General features: G+C 39.4%; 3 protein-coding genes across 4 annotated transcripts in view; 1 reads left to right on the top strand and 2 right to left on the bottom strand.

The window, feature by feature from the left end:
- LOC139735178 (oxysterol-binding protein 1-like) overlaps positions 1–1,440 on the bottom strand; it is a 113,039-nt gene extending 111,599 nt beyond the window's left edge. For both annotated transcript variants that reach the window (XM_071645938.1, XM_071645937.1), the window contains exon 1: positions 1,230–1,440. In XM_071645938.1, the coding sequence (XP_071502039.1) occupies positions 1,230–1,357 (128 nt within the window). In that variant the 5' untranslated portion in view covers positions 1,358–1,440. The remainder of the gene's footprint in view (positions 1–1,229) is intronic.
- Positions 1,441–1,677: 237 nt separating this feature from the next.
- LOC139735151 (uncharacterized) lies at positions 1,678–7,067 on the top strand. The gene is made up of 3 exons (XM_071645912.1): positions 1,678–1,781; positions 5,730–5,877; positions 6,740–7,067. The coding sequence occupies exons 2-3, from the start codon at positions 5,735–5,737 to the stop codon at positions 7,065–7,067; spliced, it is 471 nt and encodes a 156-aa protein (XP_071502013.1). The 5' UTR covers positions 1,678–1,781; positions 5,730–5,734.
- An 8,292-nt stretch (positions 7,068–15,359) lies between these two features.
- On the bottom strand, positions 15,360–20,432 carry LOC139735206 (uncharacterized). The gene is made up of 5 exons (XM_071645965.1): positions 19,678–20,432; positions 18,926–19,006; positions 17,443–17,787; positions 16,882–17,031; positions 15,360–15,633 (listed from the first exon to the last, which is right to left on the bottom strand). The coding sequence occupies exons 1-5, from the start codon at positions 20,430–20,432 to the stop codon at positions 15,360–15,362; spliced, it is 1,605 nt and encodes a 534-aa protein (XP_071502066.1).
- Positions 20,433–23,482: the final 3,050 nt, after the last annotated feature.

Below are 23,482 nucleotides of genomic sequence, written 5' to 3' on the forward strand. Positions count from 1 at the left end.
CCAAAAGTTCACTGATCAATGTCGGAAAGTTGCAGCTATCGTCCTCAAACGCGAACGATGCGGAATAGTTGTGCGCTAAGGGGCACGCAACTCATCACCCGCGCGTGCAGCTCCCATAGACAAATCACATATACTCTAACCAGTTGTCGATCTATTGCGTGAACTGTTCGAAATGGTCAAGACAGATATTTTACTGTAAAATACGAAATTTGAGCCTCGTTTGCTGATTTTTTTGTGTGTGTCATCCGCTCGGCGAGAATGTGTACGGTGACTTGTGGAGTGAATTGTGATTCTGGTGCAAGGATTAGGTGCGAAAGACCTCGATTATTCGATTACGAAAATCGCGTCCGGTAATACAATGCGATTTTGCAAAGCGCAAAAAACCACTATTTTTAGAGGGGTATGTTTGAAGCATATTTTCTAAAAACTGGAACGAAGAATTGAAATAAGTTGGCTGAATTCGTAATTTCCATGAGTCTGTAAATAAGTGCCGTTATTTTTAGCCGATATTTCATTCTATGAGTACGGAATTCAAAGCCACAAAGAAAAGCGTCCGGTAATAGGATGTGCCACCCTACAACCGCAACCGCTAATGCAAGACTTGGCTGAGGAAAAGGGGAAAAAAATTAAGCTTTTCAATGATACCATAGAAAAAAACGCTGGGTCTCTACATTCCAACCAAAATCGACCAACCGTTACATGCACTGAACGACGACATATTCATACGGAGTCTGTGCTTGTGTACAGAGCAGCAATTCCAGCAATTGAGATTTTTCCAAAGATTTTCCAACACTTGTAAACACTAAAGTGTGAAAACTTAATTTCTATTCAACTTTGGAGTCTCAGATGCAAGTATTTTAGGTTACTGAATAACTAGGGCGAGTATGTCACTATGTGCATGTTTGGAGATGTAATTAACAAACAGATGGGGTGCGAAAGTACACAAGCAGTTGACCAGCGCCGACATTTTGATTTTGAGACTGTCAGCTTGTGCTTCAGCTTGTGACTTTGCACCTGATATAAACCTAAATGGTCCTAGTCTCTAGCTGATTGCAATAAATACTTCATTAATACACAAATTGCACTGTCTCCCACAAGTTAATTTCCTTGGGTTTGGCCTGGCCCTTGGTCAGTATTTGGTTGATACTATATTATCAACAATAACATTCAACATTATAGACACTCGTCACTGACTGACATGACAGTCAGTGTTTAACAAATGGACTCACCTGTAATAGGAGAGCAGACCATTCGACAGTACAAACCATCTCCTCTGATAACCTTTGATGTAGTTCGTCCATTTGTAAAGCCACCCCCTGAAGTTTTCTGGCGCCCCTACTTTATTTTCTGCGGCCATCTTGCTTGAATTTCAAGCAAAAGAACGTAGAATGTGTGTAGCAATTTTCATGCAGTTAATCGTTGCACGACTGACCGACATGGGACACGTATGTTGCATTGACGAGGATACCATTACCATTAACATTCGCGTGGAAAGGCGGTGTCCAATCGTAATATGTAAATACATGAGAGAATAATATGTCCATGATAAATATTTTATGGTATCAGAAAATTTGAATATGCTCATAAAAGAAAGGTCAAGATACTCAAAGCTACAGATATGAGTGTTAGTTGGTTTTTAACGTAAGTTCTTTAAAGTAATCAAGCAATATTACTGAACGAGGACAAAATGGCGCTAAGTTTGATAGGAGAACGAATTTCGCAGCTTTTTCGACTGTTGATTATCTCTCTCTGAAAACCCGTGAACGCTATTTGGATATCAGGTAATACCGATAATTGCTCTATGAATCATATTTTGTACGTCAATTAAGTACTTTTGTCAAACTTCAAGTCAGATTTGATGTAGAATTTTTCCCAATTAGACCACCTTCTTTCAGTCCCACCTGTTATAAATGAAGTTGGTTCAACGTTCTCGGTGCTACACCCGTACACGGCATCTGACTGTGTACAGCTCCAGTTTTCAGGCCCTAATGAAATGTAAATAAAAATAGCAAGACTGACTCTTGTCTACAATGTAGTTATACTAGACCCACCTTAAAACAATGATGTGCTTCTCAACTGTTTTCAATCCGAAGATCACTTTGGCTCCTACATTTTTTTTTTTAAATTTAACGCGTTAGGCCGCCTAGAAAATTTAATAGAATCTAGATCTAGTTAGATCTAGGCCTAAATCAATTTCATGAAAATTTAGAGGTCTACGTTATCACAGTAGAAGATCTGGTTTGTTTGTTTGTTTGTTTTGTAACCAACCAACAGTTTCTAGTGCGTGACTAAGGCCTGGGTAGTTTCATTGAATAGATTTTTTTTTCTTTTTTTCATGGCACAGCCTGGATGGCATGGAGGTTGAACCATGGTGCTGTTTTTTATTACCGGTACTAAACCTTTACTCCTAAGCTACAGTAAGTGCCATTGGCTGTCTGTGAAAATGCAAGCTGCTCATGAATCGACCACTACGCGCGAAGAAAATATCAGTGTGTGCGATGCATTTTCTTCATGCGGCTTGAAATGGAATGGTAAAGAGTAAGAACCCCAATTTTCGGCCGGCCTCCAATGTCCGGAAACGTACCACTTATCACAAGGCAGCAAAGTCGACTGTCACAACACAAGCATATCACATCGTTTCACATACTAGCACACTCGTTCACCACAGGAAAGTGCCTGATTCACCTCCAAAAATCCATCTAAAATCCCAAATTTTGCCGTCAAAAACGCGGAATCGCCACAACTTTTCCAAAGTGCGCGCGAATTAATAGGTCCCATGTGAAGAATAGGGGTCGCCGAAAAAACGCTAAAAATTGAAAAATTACGCCGTTCCATCGCGAGATTTTTCGGTTATCGCAAGCTCAGAGTGTGATGGTATCCTCAAAAACACAAAAGAAAAGCAAAATCTCCGTACGTGCCGATGCAGTGAATTAATGTACAGGGGCTGAATGCAAGTGCAGAGTCCCCAAAATTTGGACACGAACGGGCGCCGCAACATCCCCGATGCGACCTTGCGCCAACAATGTATGGCGCGCGCTGATTTTTCAGCGGCCTTGTATGCATATTGACATTGCGCATGTGTCCGAATTTTGGGGAATTGACAAGGTGATGATATTTGGGGGTTTTGTGAAATTTCATGATCTGTTTAACAAAATAAATATTGGGAAAAATTAGGTTGATGTATTTAACATACATTATTATAGATATAATTTTGTAGAGTATTATTTGAGTTGAATAAATATTGCAAAAAAGCTTAAGTGTCCGAAAATTGGGGCTCTTACTCTAGTATGTGTCCAACACATCAACACTGTACATAACATTGAAACCGACAACCCCTCTATATATGGCATTGTGCGTAAAGAACGAACTTTCATGCATGTGATTACACGCGCACAGTGCCAGTGGTTTTGCAGTTTTTCACTGGGGATTTGAAGATGTGTCCAAATATTACTGAAAAACCCAATAATAAACAAGATCAACAGCAAAACAATGATACCGTAGATTATAAATGCACATAGAAAAAGCATTACGTGTATTTCACACGTATTGTCAGTAGAGGGAAGAGGTGTTGGTTTCAAAATACACTTTTACGGCACAACTGAGCACGTCAAAATCACAACCCATGCGTTTGAAGCAGTTAGAACATCTATATCTTGTACAGAGTGTGTACCGCTAATTGCATTTTCAATGCACGCTTGTGAATTTAGAGTATTTTCTTTACATACCATGTGAGTAAAATTTCAGGCAAATTGTGAGATATTTTAAGTACCTACCGGCAGGTATCTAGATCTATTGATAGAAAAACATTAGGATGTCGATGTGTTTGACACCCAACTATACATGTACCTCAAGATTGGCACTCCCTCCCTATGTATAGGTAGATAAGAATACACATGAATTTCACAGTCGTGTGTCTTGTTCACAATTTGGAGGCAGATGTGTATTTGAACTGTGTTTAGTTAAGTTGGATACGAGGTTAGTTTGTTTACTAGTTTGTTTTTCGTCTCTTCGTTATCATTATTTTCATAGCTTATGGTGCTTAATCCCAAATGTACATTTTCGTTACCGGTACTATGTACCCGAACAGCCATGATACACATGGTACCCTGCCGATGCGTGCACCCTTTAAGCGCTGTAGTAATAAGTGATACTTCTACTTGTGATTTTCCTGATTATCAATATTGCATTACACTATCAAACCCTATAGAAGGATATGTTCATGCAGTGTTCATATTGACATGGTATGCTCCAAGTGTGGTGTGATGGGGTAAATTAGCTAGATCTGACTCTTCTTATTTTGAAATTCAAACCATTTTTTTTTTCACATTCATTATGAATATGTTAGACACTGAATAAGCAACTTGTAAAACTATTCATGTATTACATTTATTTGATATTTAACTGTATGAGCAAGTAGAAGTGACAGAATCATTTAATTATTCAGTCACTGCTGTAGGGCCTACTTGCACATACATTCTATTTGTTTGTGATTGGGGCATTTTCTATGTGTAATATAGCTATTTCTGCATGTTCATAGTCAAACATGTTTAAAAATATGTCCAAAATTGTTCAGGAACAGTTTCAGCAGAGGTATAGAGGGCTTTTCTTCTTAATGGTTTTATGGTTGTCAAGGCAGTGGGGCTTCGATGAAGGCAGGATACTCAATTCAATTTTTGTGCAATGCAAATTGACCTACATTTGTAACTTTATATTGCAGGTACTTTTAGTCACTTCAGATTTTACATTGTACATTACATGCCCAGTATATTTTGTTTTTTTGTTTTTTGGAGGGGGGGGGTATACTTCTACAGTACAGTACAACATACTTTACAAGTACAGTCTTACTGTATATAATTATGTAGAGGGTTTTTTTTTGGGGGGGGGATGTTTGATACATAACCATTGTGTTTATGTGTGCTTGTGCAGAAATTTTGGCTACTGTGTGTTTTCATTCATTTTAATTGTTTTTAATCCATGGATAGGGTAAAGGTGTAAAAACAATTGTCCTTTCCGAAATGATTGAATTCTGTAAATCCATACAGATGTCTACAGCTAACAGACAGACTCTGAAATATTCAATGCGTGATTTACATCATAATGATGTACTAGTGTTAAAGTACATCGTACTAACAGAAAGCAAAGAATGCTGAATGTTCATCACTTCATTTTCTGAAATTTTTCATTCAATCAATACGTAAAGAGAAAAAAAAAGAATGCTATAAATGATGGGGGAAAGTATGATTCTAGAGTGTATTTGATAGATATTACTCACTTTGTAATAACTTATGTACTGTAAGTTTGTTATGTACACATCTCAAATTCTCATATTCATTGATATGCAGTTACCATTCTGAGAGGACATTTGACTAAATGGAGAAAAGCATCTAAGTCAGATGTAAATGATAGACAACTATTTGCACCTGCTATTAACATACAATGTAATAAGGATTAAAACACACATTCTTCAGAGTACCAAACAAATATAACATTTTTCAGAAAGGACACTTTTGTATGGAATTAAAATCATCAAATTTGAGTGTGCACTTCCTGAAAATTAAACATGCGTGGGTTGAACAAATAGTTTAGATGTTTAGGATATGAGCAAGGCTTTGCGGAGGGTTTTCATAGTTCAAGTCTTGAAGTCTTGGGGGAAAAAAATTATTGAACCGTTTTTGAGCAGGACATATTTGTGGACTTTCATTACAAGAAGTTTGCTGCATTGTTTGCAGATAAAATGACATCAACCCACCGTACCACCCAGTCACACAAGTACGCCATCCCGGGCAAGAGGGCAAAGGATGCGCTCAACAAGGACGAGCAGGATCTTTACGACCTCTGCAGCCTGGCTGGTGTGGAGATGAGCCCCGCTGTTTTCAGGTAAAGCACTGTTCAGAGAAGAAACTTTGGTGCGATTGATATTTCACACTCTGCCAATTTCAGTGAACATTGCCTGTCTATAATTTTGCAAGTTAGGAGTATGTTTTACAAAATGTGATATTTCCAGACTCCTAGTAAGTCATTGTCTTTTGCAATATGTTGTTTAGTGGAGCATGAATTTTGTAAAATACTTCCAGGACTCCACAAAATCATCCACATTTTCAAGTTCCTTTTGTTAGATTTCTTGAGTGCAGTACCCTTTGAAGCAATATTTTTTCCTTCTCTTTGCAAGATATTTGATTCTGATACAATGTACGTCAAATTCAAATTTTGACATTTATCTGACTGCCGCAAGAGTTTGCAGCGTGAGATGACCAAGTGGCTGAGAGATATTTTTGTGTCTGTAAATGCATCTTTCAGTCACCCATACTTCAGTTGACGTTGATATTCCAGTTTTGTGTCTGGGGTTATATCTGCCCCTGAATTAAGAGTTTTAACTATTTTGATATCTTTACTAATCGCCATGATGACTTTATGAATTCACCATTTGGTGATACAGAGCATGATGTTATTAGGATGATATCCTGAACAGAAACTAACTAGCCAGTGAAAGAGCAGTCACCTGAAAAACTTTAGCCACTAAAATATGTTGTAGTCAATTATCAATTGCTACTGTACCTCTGGCATTACTTCCCTACAGTGTATAGGTCATGGGGCTAAAGGTCAAGATAAAACATGTGCTGCTTCATAGCCACCTGCCTAGTGGGAGAAACTAGACTCTTTTCAGCAGAGTGAAACAATTGTATGGCATATTCTAACTTTTATGTGATGTACCAGTATGCATCATCTTTTCCCCACAAAGGATCGTCATGAGTCTCCTCAAGATGAACGTCTCGCCCATCGCCATCGTGCAGATGCTGAGGTCAATGGTCAATCCAAAGGTCGGCATCTCCACCACTTCGCTGACCACCTCCTCGACTGCCGAGTCTGATGTGATGGGCTTGTCGCCCGTGTACAGCCACAGTGCCGTCAAGCGATCTGCCTCCGCGACAACGGCTGGGGGTGGCGGGTCGGGTACGACGAGTACATATCGTAATATGAAGGGGGGTGCTTCAAGGAGTGCAACCAGTGTCAGGAGTGACCACCAGAGTGGACGACCGAGATCCACGCGGAGTAATGCAAGGACTTGAAAAAAAACAAAATGACGGCATGCAACTCCATGTGGATTGCTTGTACAAACTTTCCTGACACGAATGAGGCCTTTTGATGAATTCAACCTCTTTTGAGTGACACAAAAGTAGAGATTGATACCATACTTAAAATATGTCTTTTCATCAGAACTTTTAAAAGGAGCAAAAACTGTACTCAGTTAGGGTCATCATACATGTTGTTGCACATACAGTCTGTAAGTTGTATGTTGAGCATGTGTGTGTAGATTGTACATACACTTTGATAGGCTACTGAGGCAGGTTTTAAACTGAGGCCATAAAATATGTTAAACGTGTCATATCTTGATACATGTGTATGATGCTCATTGTTGAACAACCTACATGTAGGCAACTCATACTGTACAACTGTTCCCCAAAGCCCCAAACATTCCATATTCAAAGCCTTTCTTTTCATAGTGATGTCAGATAGTCACAAGCCACAAGTCATATTCTAGTTTTCTTGTTAGAGTTGGATTGGCTGATGATCAGTCTGTAATCATTGCAACTTTCTTTGTCCGTTTCACTTAATTTGATTGGGATTATTCTCTTGAGTCGAACTTGTAGTCAGCTTTGTTGCAAAATTAACCCTTGTCTGTGTGACATTGACATCTCCCGATAATTGCCCATGCCTGTGTGCATACAGGTACACAATATTTCTTTTGATCCTGCGTGCATTGTATTATAATCTAGGTATAGTGTTAATAAAAGATAGAACACTGTAATCGCTGTATAGTTTGAGTACGTTTGTACACTATTTTGTCAAGAGCGTCACGATGACCAACTGCGTGACAAGTGTAATATGCGTGTTTGATGACAGTAAGTTTATGTGTGCCTTCTTTCTCTTCTTTCTGCTCATATCTGAAACCAATGGACAAATATCATTGTGGATTGCATGAAAGCAACAATATTGGTAGAAGACATCACTTAATATTAGAGGGAAATCAGTCAATCATTTCAAAAGTCATCAATTTTAAGGTTTCAGTACTGTCATTGCTGGATAAGAAGACTACTACGGTACTTAATGTCATTTTGGACAATGATATAAAGAAAATATAAGGAGAATTCCACAAAATCTAATTTTTCATGAAAGGACACATTTCATTGACTTATTACCGACATACATTATGGGTAATACTATTCACCATGCTTTCTGAAAGAGGTAAGCCAAGTACTCTTTCATTATGCTAGAAAAATGAAAATGTTTTACTTTCATATACACGTGTATTGTTGTCTATAATAACGTTATGAAGTGTAGTAGTCTCCTTATCCAGTGATGACGGCACTGATACTTTAAAAATTCATAACTTTCAAATCTATTTCCTGATATTCCCCAAACTTTCACTGACGTGTTCTATTATTGCTGCATTCACTCAATCCAAATTTAAATTTGGCTTTAGTTTCAAGTGAAGCATGATCAGACAAAAGAAAGGGAATACAAAGTGTACTGGTGCCAGTTGTTAAGGCTGGTCCAGTGCTTGTATTACAATATTGAACGATAGTCAGATTAAGTTAGTACACTCAAGTCACGTTTCACTTTTTTTGAAAGACCCCAGGGTCAGTATTGGTAGTTTTCATTCGAGCACAGCTTTGATTGACCCAAATTCATTCTTGTCACAGTATTTGTGGAAAAGAAAACCAACAACTTTTGAGGTGTACCTTAGATGGCACAAACACAACATGTATACTGTAGTTTGTCAGGGAGGTAGTACTATGAGATATCCAGACCTCCCAACCATTCTGAATTTGGAGGAAAGAATCTGAATTTTGACCATTCCCAGCTCTTGTTTCAATAGGATTTTCTCATTTTTCTTGATAACTCTACTACACACTCCTCTGGAAAGTGCTCTTTCTTTCCTAATAATGAGCCAAATCATCCCTATTTTTCAGTAGGAAAGGTTGGGAGGTCTGGGTATCTGTCAATCATCAATGTATTCTCCATATGTGTGTGTGTGTGTATATATATATATATATACTGTATTATATATATATATATATATATATATATATATATATATATATATATATATATATATATACATACATGTACATGTATGTATATACCGTGTGTGTATTGTATAGTTTACAAATTTGTAAAACACAGTTTCCATACAACAACTGCATGAACTACTGATTTCTGCTCTAAAATGGGGACATATGCATAAGAAATGTGTAAAATAGATTATGCTGTGCAACACATTTCAATTTGGTAAAGTCTAAAATGTGAAATATTATTACCAAGAAAGGTACACAGGAAGTACTGCAGTCTTGGAGCATATGGTGATTGTGGTTGCTACATGATTCTTTATAATCCATTACATTGAGTACATATATCGGGACAGCAGTATCTATAGCTTTCAATATGTCTTCATTGTGAGCAAATTCCAAAAGGTGGGAGATAAATTTTCATCCTTTCTGAGAAACTAGGGTAAACACAAAATTACTCAATTGCACACAGCAGGAGATTCTATTATTACATATGGAACATCAATTTTTATTAGCAAAATACAAACTAACATTGATGACCAAAAATACATACCTCTCAAAAAATGGTTGTTATCATGTTATTATGACATGATAGTGTAATACATTTACAGAGCTGTGACTTTGAAACTGCATCCCTCACACACATTGAATTTCTCACTTCTCTCTCTAAAATTACATCTACATGCATTTCAAAGTCCAGTTTATGCAACATAGCATTAAATGTGGGGATGACACAATCCGGCAGTGGAGTGTAACCAGTATTTCCCATTTATGACCTCTGGGAACTTCCAGTTACCATGACAACGATGAGGCCGTTCTGAGCATTTGGCTTCTGCCATGGCAACCAAGAGTTTAAAAAAACCTATATCCAAGTGTTTTACTTCAAGTGTCCTTCTACATCAGGGACATTAATTCATATTGCAGCAAAGTGACAAAGCATTACCAAGTACATTGTAAAAGCCATCAACCTAGACTACCCCCAGCTCTTTCAAAAGCAACAAAGAAGAAGAAGGCCATTACATGAAGCAACGAAAAAAAGAAGAAAAATATGCTCCAGAGGTACGTGAGGTGGCGCCTGTTTTAGAAGAATGCCAGGAATGCAAGCTGGTAATTGACGTAGCTAAAAACTTTTTCCTCAACAGCACGTCCTCCTTTTAATAAAATAATACAATATGAATTAACAGAGCAGTGTCCCTTGGTTGCTATGTGTGTACAATTGTACATGACAACCTCATTTTTTGAGCACAACTTGAATGAATTCAATAGTGACACAGGACATCCTCTGTGATCAGTATAATCAATTACTATCATGTTTCACAATGATTCGGTGTAGCAGAGTACTCGGTTTGGTGACAAATCATAGTGTAATTATACTGCGCATCAACTCTCTCAATGGGGTATGTGCAATTTAATATGACTGGCAGCCAAGAGGAGAGTGGTACAGATTTCTTTCTTGTGTTTTGTACTCAACTGTTGATTTGATTTGATTTATATATCTGGTGCCACTTCCGGGTTTCTTCAGCTGACAAGCAAAAAAAAAAAAAAAAAAAGAAAAAAAGGCCTTACCCGCCTTTTCGTCTGGTACACCACAAACAAAGCTTAACCACTTTTGTTTTTGTTTTTTCTGGTGCCACTTCCGGAGTAAAAAAAGTGGTGGGGGGCAAGTGGGTAGACCCTAAAATGTATGTATTCCTAGATGTATTATCGAAAAAAAAAAATTGCCCACCATGCCGAGACGAACAAATTATGGGTAGCAGGCAAAGAGGTCACAAGTCAAAGATATGGGTCAGATCACTGCTTACCATTCCACACACTCAAACAGCTCTTGAAATATTTCATTAAATGTGGTCCATTTTGGTGTTGGCACATGCTACGACAGGAGAGTTTTACAGTTAGATGATGGGGAAAGACTTCTTTTTTTTTATCACATCATTTACATGTTCAGTTCTCAAATTTCTCACAATCATGAATAGTATCTGCAGAGCATCCTCACTGCTATGCATAATCCAGTTCAAAGCTGGAAAATCATCCAACCTCACTTTGGCAAGCATAGCAAAATATCCTGCCCGCCATGCATGGATGGTGTGAATGGTGCTAAGCACACACAATGTGTAAAAAGAAGAAGAAAAAAAAAACCCTACCAGTTGGTAAGTTACTTCTGACCCAACACTCTTTAACTTTTAAACAGTCATATAAGATTGCCTGCCAAAAGGAATACGAACTGGCATATCATGTTAAATCAGTGGTCTAGACTGCCATGATAAACAGTTTGGTGAAGTGAGCATATGGACTATTGCCAACAAATGTTTAATCTTATATCAGTAGTATCGAAGACATCAGTGAGTGCATAATTGGCAGACTCAGAGCCACTTTAGTCTGCCATTGTCTACCATTATTTTTACACACTCACATTCACATACTGTACAAAGTTCAAGTTGTGTACCAGTATACGCTATGAAAAGGCAAGAAGGAAACAAATGTAAAAAAAAAACAAAACAAAACAAAACTTATGCACATTGCTTTTCTTCTGCTAGCTACATGCATTAATAAAACAAGTATGTGCACACCATGGGGTCAGAAGTTCAACTATGAATGCAATTGACAATTTTGTGTCTTTTCCACCACATCAAAAGGATGACTGAGGTATCGAGTAAATAACAAGGAGAGTCTGACATCAATAGTGTATGAGACGTACAAAGTCCACAATGTTTATGCTCCCTGTTTTTGGCCCCTCGGATTCAAAATTCATCATAGAGTCGCACAAAGAAGTGCATGCTGGCTGGCACTGTCCCATTTTGTTTGTATTTTTGACAATCCATGCTACAACATGCACTGCTGTTTTCAAATGTGTTGTACTCCTTTCAGTATCACAGTGATATCAATATCAATTTAATAATAATCCCTCAACAAGAGTCAGAGGTTGAAAATCTCTCTTCATTGTCTGCTTGCCCTGAACAGTCTGTCCGTTCTCAAAAACTTAGCCTGTTATTTGGGACAGCCATGAAAAACTGAAAGGATACCCAACATAGAATATGAGAGAAAGAGGGGGATGGGAGAATGAGAGAGAGAAAAAAAGAATGAGTCCATCATATAAATACAATGTATAGACAGGGCTCGACACTAACGGTGGCCCAGTGGCCTGGGGCCACCAAAAATGAAAGTCGGGCCACCAAATTACAAAAAACGGCAGATTTGGTGGCCTGCCTCAGGCCACCAAAAATTTTTCTAAAGTATGTCAATAAATTTGGAACTTTTTGCGCCGGTAATGCATAAATGCATGCAGTGAGTTAATGTTCTTTATTGTTTTTGTTCGGGCCACCAAATTTTTCTCTCGGGCCACCAAAAATTTGAAATTGATGATTTTGGTGGCCCCATCGGGCCACCCAAAAAAAAAAGTTAGTGTGGAGCCCTGGTATAGATATCAGGTATTTTGTAATGTTTGGATAGGAATGCCATACTTCTGACACCTTATGGAGTAGGAGTCATGAAAAGAACTTTCAGGGTGGGAGGCCAATGGGGGGGGGGGGGGGGGGGGGGGGGGGGGGGGGAGGGGCAGTTGAGGGTCAATGTAACCCTTCCTTGGTTACAGTTAACTCCCGTTATAATGAAGTCCTCGAGACTGGTGGTTTGCCTTCATTCTATAGAAATTTCATTATAGCCGAATAGTAAAGCACATAAAAATATATAAATGACGATTCTGGGACATGAATTTTTACTTTGTCATAACGAGAATTTCGTTATAACCATGTTTGTTACAATGGGAGTGCACTGCATCAATCTTTGCTGCAGTGCTGAGCTTCTGGAAAAAAAAAGCCTGCAGTAACATTACAATCCAGCTTCTTCTTCTTCTTCTTTCTTTTTTATTCTCAAGAATAAAATTTTAAAAATGCCAGCAAAGTGACTATCTGGTATACCATGTATGTGTAAAATATTGATTCACAAATTCATTACTCTAAACCAAACTTACATCATGACAGCACAGTGGTATGGGACGTAGCTTGGGTGAACCTTTACAGAAACAGCTTGAGAGAGTAAAAGGTACACAGGAGGAAGATTTGATTTGAACTGTCAAATCCTATATTTGCAGTAGCTTCCCATTTGTCTTGCAACCTATATGTGCAAATCTCATGCAATATGCAATTAGACAACATGGATTTGCATCGGATCTTACACAAGAAACCTTCACTCTTCATATGAACAAATTCAATAATTATCTAGAGTGAATTCATACATTACAATTTAATGGGGCAGATAGACTCACAATTATCTGGATGTTTGTCCCACATACATGTACTGGATGCAGACCAGATGTGGACATGTACTCTCTACGCAACACATTTCGCAAGTCTAATATTTCACCAATCGGTTCTTCCCAACAATTTTGCATGTGGTTGAATTTGCGAACGTTGAGCACAGGAATGAATAGAGAAATGTACGCGTACATGTTGAATTTATGTCAAGATCAGAGTTAATGATTTCACAATCATGTGTTTCTAAATTCGCAAATAGCACCCGACTCGCAAAATTAGCAAAAACTTCAAAGTCAAATCCTCACAAAATTTATGGGGTATACATGTACTTGATCATGATAAAATAAATGTTGCCCTCTGAAATCCATAATCATCACAAAGCACAATTAGGTGCAGTTGATGGTTAGTTCATCAACACAAATGCACCTTGTCACGAAATATTCTGAAGATAACATGATATTACAAAACCACATCTGAAAAATCCTGAGATTTTACCTGACTCGAGTAAAGAGCACACTCCCAAGATTCTTTCATTAAAAAAAAGAAGGCGGCGGCTTTCCATGATGTCAACCCATTTCCACCTTTGTGCCTACCCATGTGGAGTCTGAAATTAAACAAATCAAATTCTGTCCTTCCCAAACTCTAGAACATATCTTAAGAGCTCTTAGTGCCAGCATTGCCTCTCGGCAAGAGAAAAGTATTTGTTGCACCTTCAAACTGAAAGTCCAGGAGGGCAGCAGACTCTCCCATAGAAGGATGTAATGCATTTTGAATGATAAACGATACAAACTTTCATGTACATGTAAAACGTCAAACTTTTTACAAAGGGGAGGAGCACAAAAGACAGAATATCGTATTGCAGGGTTCAAATATAGGTGACTATTACCAGTGTAAGCATTTAAGGTATTCAGCATTCTTGTCAAGCCTTTGCTCCAAAAAGGATGTAATTGCTCATGTCTGTTAACTTCATTTCATCTCTGATGTCATTCATAGTCGGCTGCCTTCAGCACACCAGGGCATGTACATGTACAGCAAGTCATGACCTCAAGCTATGATGTAAGCGATCAAATTTTGCTCTGGGTTCCGTCCCTTCATCCATGCTGATGTCAACACTTGGTAAACTCCACATTTACTGTGTACAATTATCGCCAAGGCATGTAAGCGAGGTAATGGTACCTTCTCCTTGATAACAAGACTCAATTCCATGGTGCATGCGAACAAAGACATCTCTGCTCCAATGCCCTATTGCATTAAAAAATGTGCCTCTTGAAGCTAAAAGGGAGATGCGAAGTATGGCTTTCAAACATAACATGATCCAGTGTTGAGGACTCAAATTTGATGTGTGCTGGTCCCTATGAACTTAACGTCCAGTGTAACAGGGCTCATATTGAACAACAGCGAGCAGGCTGACCACCGAATGCATCTTTCATCGAGGAACTCGTCGAGATAAACTTCAAAATTGCCTTTCACTTTATGCTATTGTCATCTCACTTCACTTCTGCTCTTAGTTCTATTCATACAGTCATCAGACAATAACACAGTATCCAAGGAGTCTGAACAGTCAGTGACAATAAGTCCACGCTGGAGTTGTGACACACAGGACAACTACCCCATAGCCCCAACTAGACAAGACAATGCTTGCGATTCTCGTAATTCTCACATCCAGTCAGCTGTCAGAGTCATTCAAGCATGAAAGGTGGAGCGGTATGCGCTTCATCACTCTCATAGCAGAAAGTGATGCATGGAAAGTCCATTGGACATTTCACTGGTTGCATGCAATCCTTAATGCACAAGCAGGAGTGATGGGAGCTCAAAATTTTTGACTGGCAAACAAAAACTTTTGCAGATGCACAAATATCCATGCAGCACTCTCAACGAAGAATCATGCAGTCCCTTCCAACCACACAGTTCAGCCTCTGTTCCAGAAGCAGCTGATCATTTCTCCATCTCATTTTAATAACGTAACTTGAGCTGTCTCTTTCAAAAGTTATCTAGAGTTTCATTTTTATATAAAAAATCAAGGCTAGCACCGTGTGGGGGGTCACAGATCCATGTCCTCGTCATAGTCCGGTAGGCCCTCCTGCATGCCGTTGCCGGGCATGGCGGTGGCACCGTAGGGCGGCTGCTGGTGTGACATGGCGCTGGCCTCGGCTCGCTCCCGCTCCACTTCCACCTCCATGATGGGGGCCAGCTCGGAGCCCAGGGGAGAGGGCGAGGCAGAGGGCGACTTGCTGGGCGAGTCGGGACCGCCGCGAAGATTGAGGATGGATGGAGGAGGGCGCCACAGAACCAACTCCATGCAAGGCGACGTTGCTCTGTGTGGAGGGAAGATTGCATTCATATTAGTTTCATGATTCAATCAATTCATTTAGTGTATCAATTTGATTTCAGTCATGAAACTTTACACCACAGTAATTTAGTTATGCAGCTTTCTTCCTCACTTACAATCCAATCCCTGTCATACAATCTGGACATCAACAAAATCTTTGCGTATCGGTGTCACACATTAAACCTCAGTTGATATAAGTTGTTCTTCCATGTACAAGCATAACAAAGGTACATATGACTGTTAAAATACTGGACAGATCAACTTGCTTGTAACACACCAGAAAGACAATGACCAGCTGCTCAAGTGGTAAGTATTCAATTCAGTGTCTTGCCACGTAACTAACACCTCAGTTATCCTGGTCTGCTAGTCCTAACACTTTGAAAATACACTAGATGACATATGGGACACAGCTTCTTCCAGATATCTCGGTATACCAATGATACATGGGCCTGTGTGCGTCAGTAGGAATCGTGTGCATAAGGAAACTATGGAATGCTTAACCCCCGAGGCGAAATTCCACAGTTACCACGTGGACACTATTCCTTCTGATGCATGAAAAGGCACGTACATCATTTGCTTTATAGAAGAACGGTGACAAATTTTTGTCCAAAATCCATTGTGATTGCATGATTCTCTCCACCCGTTTTGTAATACTGGTATATAGTTAGTGAGGTCTATAAATCCATGAACATTATAAAATCCCTGTCTATTTAAAGTATGGCGAGTACGGGTAACGCATCAAACAAAGGGGCTTGCCATACACCATTTCCTGTTGGAATAGGAGCACATGAAGCTGTCTGTCAATTTGGTAATTTGCATAGCCTGGACCCCGCTGCACCCAATCAAATGACCACTAGTAACTGGCATTGCTGAATTAGATGTCGATCTATGAATAGTCAGTCATAACCAGTGATTGTTACGAGTAATTCTTTGGCCTTGCTGTAGACATACCATTAAGTACCAAAATAATTCTTTTTTCATTCTGACGTCGATTAACCATTCTTTACACAACTGACTGGATCTTTAATTTATTGTAATCTTCTTTTTTTCCTGCCCTTTCTCCCATGATTTGTCACTGAGGAATACCTGGCAATAAATTGATCATTTTGTAACATGTTTCTGAAGAAGGTTAAATAAATAAGGTAATAAGTTCAGTTCAGCATCACAATTTCTCATTGCATCTAAGGGAAATGTGAACATGCATTTTGAATACTCCCCCCAACAACAAACTAACATTTTCTTGACAATGTCTGCTGGCAAGACATGATTCTCTGCTCCTTTGGCCTTGAGGGCTAGGGCTAGTTGGGGTGTCATCTCGAGTCGCTGACAGTCCGACGATGGAGGCATGTCTTCTTCCACGCCTTCATCGTCTGAATCATCCAGTCTAGCAGAGAAGGGGATATAGAGGGGTCGATTGTTTTTAGCAACACCATCTCACCTCTGGCATTAACGCTATTATACTCACATGCAAAGTAATTATATTGTACAGGGTTGCTGATAATCAAAAGTAAAGAAAGAGTCCTGTTAGTCTTCAGAATTACTTCCAGTACTTTTCACAATTTCAGCTTGCTTTGAATAGATATGCTTGCTTAATATCAAGTGCAAGTAGTGAGGGTGGGGAATAGTGACATGGTTTAATTCAGCACTGGTTAGCATCTAAAGAAGGTAAAGAATGAAAACACCAACACATACAAGCACACACAATGATCATCAGTGATACCATGCTGCATCACTTAAACATATAATTAGAAGGCAAGAAGAGATCTGCTAGGTGTTCAAGAATCAAGGTACCCACCTCCTTTCGATGTCCGCTATGACGGCCCTGGCGGAAGGCTTGGGTTGGGCATAGTGGTGGCATTGGTGATGCCTGAGGAGGTTGGACGACTGGGCACTGGTGCTGCCGCTCGTCGAGGGGAGGCAAGGATGGGAGGTGTGGTCTTGTCGGAGGTGGGAAGGGAGGGAGGAGTGGGGACACGGTGGGCTTTCCCGGGCTAGTGGAGGGGTTGCCATGGCAGCAACAGAGGGCGTGGACTGGGACGGGAAGAGGAGGGGCTTGTGGAAGCCATCGAGGCTAAGGTTGTGCATCTCTGCAGCCATCCGCTCCTCACTGATGAACTGTTTGTGAGTGGGCTCAGTCGACCTGCAGCAAGGCAAAGCATCATCAATGATACATGCGTGCATGCAAGACACACTCCATTTCAATTCTTCTGAATTTTTAACTGCAAGAAAGATAAACACCGCTCTGAAAAAGCAAGCATCTGTTGTGATGAGAACTCTACAAATATCCATACTTTGTATGTTAACAACTTATCATCAAGTAAACTGCAACATTCTTCTGATACCATTTCCTCCCAATTTTAAAATCACACTTTTTGATTGAAAATACATTTGTAGTGCATAACTTTACTAACATAATTTGCTCAAATTTAGGCATATGAAAAATGAATTCAGTGTTCACAAGTAAACAGGGGAATTCAAAATGTGCAGTTTAAAGAAGGATCTCATAAGCCTAGGCAGGCTGCTTATCTACATGTAGTGGTAGAAGAACTCTTATCCCATGACCATGAACTACATGTATCACCACTCAAATGTTGAAGTCTAGCATATGCTTCCTCTCCATTAGTCCTTCCTCCTCTCTCTTACTGCCCCTTCCGGATGTCTCTTGCTGTTTTATCCTATGTCTTTGGTTTCCTTGATAATTTGTGTGCCTGCGTGTGTGTCTGTCTGTCTGTCTGTCTGTCTGTCTATCTATGTGCATGCTGATGTGTGCTTCCATTACTTCACTTTTCTTTTTCGTTGTTGTACTTTAAATTGAGTGGAGTGGCCTAAATCTCATTTACATGGACCTCTTCCAAAGATTTGTTTTTCCAATAACACAATGATTCTGTACAAATAGATTGATATGTTATGCACTTACTCATTTTTCTCTCCCCTTTTCAAATGTAAGTTCAAATATTAAACTAGAACATTAATTTGTTGAATCCGATTGATTTGAAATAATGTGTGAGATTGGGAAATGAAATTCAGATTGAATTGAATGTGCAATGAGAATGTAGCTCATGGCAAATAATGGCTCTTCATTATATGATCAGAGAAATGAATGAACCAGTCTTCACTAGGCCTGACTCTAAGATCTATTATTCAAGCAAAAGGTAACTGTACAATGTAAACACAGATTGAACTGTATGGTCATAGATAACTATGACAACAAGAAGGAATTGTGCAAGGAAATCATATCACCAACAGCAATAGTATCCTTGCATACATTGTATACTCACCAGGATTCATCACAGCTGGTACTTGGAAATGCTCTCTTTCCAAAGAACCTTGCCCCTCCTGACTCCATGCTTGTCATAGGCCTGTCAGAAACAAAACAGTCAAAAGTATTACATGCCTAGATTCCTTAAGGAGTTCACACTGAAGCAGACATATCCGCCAGTAGGAAGACATTATTCTGAATGAAATCATGAAAATATGAGCACAGATCAGCAGAGATTTGAGTAAATTGATTTACACACAGAGACATTGCGGTGATAGACTAAATACCAGAGATTATTTCACATTGTAAGTTGGGAATCTCAAAATATTTGTTTTGTCAATGTGACTACGGCACAATCTGAATAGCATTCCATGAGTCTTGTGTACCAGCAAATGTCAACATGCATCAATTCTACTACAGATTAATTGATGAAGTTGACCAAACACTCGAAGTGTTGACTGTTGACCAAGAAGGCAGGGAGGGGGGCATAAGATGATTTATCAGTAAACCAAAATGGAAGACCATTACTGTAAAAGCTGTTATTTTCATGAGGATTTAATTTTCATAAATTTTGCGGGTCACTGTTGGGCCGCAAATTTAACAACATCGCCATGTAGAGTAATGTGGCATATACTTATGATATCTCTGATGTCGTATCACAAAAACAACATTTGCAAAAAATGTCTGTGACCTCTCATTTGCAAAAAAAAATATCTGTACATGAAAATAACAGCTTTCACAGTAGTGGTAATGACATTAGAAGAAATGTACCCAGAGTGCGCTGCTGACACACTGAACATGAAGGGCTGCCTGTCTGTGTAGCTGCCACTGCTTCTCCTACCATACTTCCACACTCTGGACCGGCGTGCAGCAGAGTTAGGGACCTTCTCTTCCTTCTCTGGGGACATCAGCAAGGGAGTGGCATGGCTGTGGGAGGGCTGGCCTTGCACGGCCCCATCAAAAGACCCCACCCGCTGAATAGGGGCAAATGGGCTCGCCTGGTGTTGCTGTTGTTCCCTGCTGCCGTTGACCTGAGGAGCTGGATCCTGGCTGTAGTATATATGACTGGGAGGCCAGGACTGCTGCTGGGGAAGCAAAGGTGGCCGACGATGATCGGCCCCAACCTGGTGGCGGTGAACGGGGCTTCTCTGGCTGACAGAAGTCGCCCCCATGGAGTTGGCATTGGGGAACATCCCCTCGCCGACACCGGACACAAATCGCTCCCCACTCACACCCACATGCACCAAGCTTTCAGCCGATGGTTCCGGGTACGTGTCATTTGCATTCGGAAGAAATTGCACTTCATTTTCCGGGAAGGGTGTAGAGGGCCTTCCCGGCTGATCTTTCGGAGCAGAGTTATCTCTGATAGGGCACTGGGAAGCCCCAGGGTCATTCCCGTTGCTGTTCTTTGCGTGGAAACTGAAATCCTGTGTGGCAAACTTCTGTGGTCTCTGCAGACTCTTGCTGGCATCAGCAGCGAAATCTTCTTGCTTGGTTTGCCCCATCATGAATGGCAGCTTCTTCATCTTCCCACAGCCAGCCAAGTATGATGAAAAGCGGATCTACAGTAGATTTTTTTTAGAGAAAAAAAATGAGCAACATCACAAGGTAAACAAAAATTTTACCAAAATGAATTTTCACAGAAAAGTGTTAAGCATTGTTAACTGTCATACTAACACAAACAAGTAAACAACAAAGCTGTGTCCCTTGGGCTACTTCATATCTAGAATTCCATTCATTGTGGTTATTGTCTGTCACAACACCTCACTGTTCCATTTAATTGCCATTTAACTCATCAGTGCATGCAGACAGTCTATGGCCATGGGGTGCACAACTGTCATACCGGGTATCTAAATATTTATTATTCTAACTCTGTAAAGCTGATCAACGCTTTACTTTAAAATTACTTAATTTGGCTTAACTTTACCTCCACCTGTCCTGCATGGTCATGAGGTATGGGTTTCCATCCCTGATTTAGTGGTGTATTGCATGCCATGGACATATGGACCATGATTCGTACAATTGCAATGCAATGTGCCATTGTCAATAATTGTATTCCTACGGCCGCGGGACGACTTTCACAACAGTCCCATCTATATATTCCACTGTATGTGATACAACTAACTATTCTGGGCTGTGTGGGACCCGCTCGTAGTCACTGAATTAAGCGAATACCAATCTCCCCATTATGCATAGACTTTTTCTTTAAGTGTCCCCAAAGTTTGCTTAAATAAGAATGTTTCAAATTGGTGCAACTTACATGCGTGATTCACTCACGTACAACATGAAGACAGCTAGCATCACCAAGTCGGATCTCCGTCGAGTGCAAGCCTGCCTGTGAGCTGTGATATGTGGTGCAGCACTGATGTGGTGTACGTGATGGTGAAAACAAAACGCATCGCAAAGCTCTCGCTCGACCGTCGTCGGATCATTATCATTCCGTGACAAGTATGACGTCATTCTCTCAGCTAGCAGTAGTCAGTAACCACCGACTCCCGAGCAGGCCTGGGAGCAAGTAGGAAGTTCGAGATATTACTACGTTCAGTACAGTTGAATTGAATTGAATTCATGAGTTTATTCAGTATCAAACTTAGCAGCCCAATTGCTACATTCTCTTTGATTTACAGTTATAATGTACAGAGAGAGAATATACCTGACACACAAACTAAACATATCAGGAAATGAAAGTGTATAGGCCTATCTGTAACAAATTTAAGATGTAGATCATTGGATAACAGATAATAAGGCCAACCCTACATTATACTTGATATTCATCATTATAGATATATTATCAGATAGTAAGAAAGGTAAAAGATCAAGAAAGAGGGGAAGTAGGCCTATAGTATTGAAAAAAAAACGGGGTTGAGACAGCCGGGTGAGAAAGGAGGTGGAGAGGGGATATTAACAGACAAGTCCACCTTCATAGACATGTGGGTTGAGTGAATGCGGCAATAGTAGAACACATAATTGAGAGTTTGAGGAAAATTGGATAACCCATTAAAAAGTTATGAATTTTTGAAGTTTCTGCTCAGTCACTGCGGGATGAGAAGACTACTACAGCCTGTGATGTCATATGTGTACAACGATAATATAAAGAAAACAAAAAGAAAATTCAACATATTTTCATTTTTCTCGCATAATGAAAGAATGCTTGACTTGCCTCTTTCAGAAAGCAGGGGGAATAGCATCATCCTTAACATACGTGAGCTACAAGTCGAGGAAATGTGCATTTTTTCAAAAAATAAAAATTTGTGACATTCTCTTTATATTTTCCTTATATCGCTGTACGCATGTAACATCATACACTGCAGTAGTCTTCTCATCAAGCAGTGACTGCGCAGACACTTTAAAAATTCATAACTTGTAATGGATTGTCCACTTTTCCTCAAACTTTCACTTATGTGTTCTAATAATATTGCTGCATTCACTCATTCCACTGTCATGTATATGAAGGTGAACTTGTCCTTTAAGAGAGTTCAAGGGGGAGAGAGGAGAGAAGGGAGGAGGAGAATTAGACGTGGAAGGCACTATTATAGGGAAGGAGGAAATGGAGACACAAAAGAAGAAATGAAAAAAAGAGATGAAGTAGAAGACGACGAAAAAGAGGGGAAAATCTAAACAACGCATTTCTTTCGAAAGTGCTGAACATAAAACTTATATATATATATATATATATATATATATATATATATATATATTATAGTAAATAAAAAATAGCCCAATCAGACGCCGTGCGAAGTGTCGCGACTTCTGCATGTACAGCGACAGGGCTGTGTATAGTTAATACAAAAAATACACACAAAAAAAACATATCATTCAAATATATTCAAATATAAACCATGAGTTATTACACCATCACAATTTGAAAGCATATAATGTAAATATAAAAGACAAATACCAGGCATGCCATTCGCATACAACCCCCCTATGTAAATTTTTCATGATTGCACTACACCTTGGAATACATATCCTATTTGGCATTATACTGACGTACTAATAAGGGCTGTACTTTATCCCGATTGTTTCACACACACACACACACACACACACACAGAAATCAGGATTTCTTCAATGTTTAGCAGTATTTCGTTACTTGATTCTTTGAGAAAATAATTCCAACCTGACTCTTGTCCAGACACACAATGACCATTTTGATTAATATCGTATCACAATTCTTTCAAATGGTAGTAAAATGAGTTTTAAAAATTGAGAAATATTGAAAAATACAGCTGTAGTGAGAAATGAGATGGAGAGGGAGAAGGGAGAGAGAAAAAAAAGACGGTAGTAGAGAGCGAGGGGAGAATAAAAGGGAGACACAAAAGGAGATCAGATAATATGAAAAGATAAAAGAGATGAAGTATAGAGGACGATAACAGGGAAAATGTAAAGTTAGAAATAAAAAAAGAAGTACAAGACATGTCATTCGAACATGATGTTGAGACTCTGAGTATATGGAATTGCACTTCTATATTAGCAAATGCATAACTAAATAACACAAATACAAAAAAAAGCTGTCATTTGAACACGATGTATATACACAATATAATTTAGTATATATACTACATTTTGTTGAATG

Source organism: Diadema antillarum, unplaced genomic scaffold (genome assembly GCF_040938485.1).
Source record: "Diadema antillarum isolate AM-2024a unplaced genomic scaffold, OU_Dant_1.0 seq00000565_RagTag, whole genome shotgun sequence".
Taxonomy (NCBI): domain Eukaryota; kingdom Metazoa; phylum Echinodermata; class Echinoidea; order Diadematoida; family Diadematidae; genus Diadema; species Diadema antillarum.

Bases quoted from the DNA above. Each gene is read 5' to 3' on its own strand.
- LOC139735206 (XM_071645965.1), bottom strand. From the start codon at position 20,432: ATGAAGAAGCTGCCATTCATGATGGGGCAAACCAAGCAAGAAGATTTC. The intron at 19,007-19,677 runs GTACATTTCTTC...TGTTTCTGACAG, and splicing joins GTGTCAGCAGCGCACTCTGG to GCCTATGACAAGCATGGAGT. The intron at 17,032-17,442 runs GTGGGTACCTTG...CTTCTCTGCTAG, and splicing joins ATAGCGGACATCGAAAGGAG to ACTGGATGATTCAGACGATG.
- LOC139735151 (XM_071645912.1), top strand. From the start codon at position 5,735: ATGACATCAACCCACCGTACCACCCAGTCACACAAGTACGCCATCCCG. The intron at 5,878-6,739 runs GTAAAGCACTGT...TTCCCCACAAAG, and splicing joins ATGAGCCCCGCTGTTTTCAG to GATCGTCATGAGTCTCCTCA.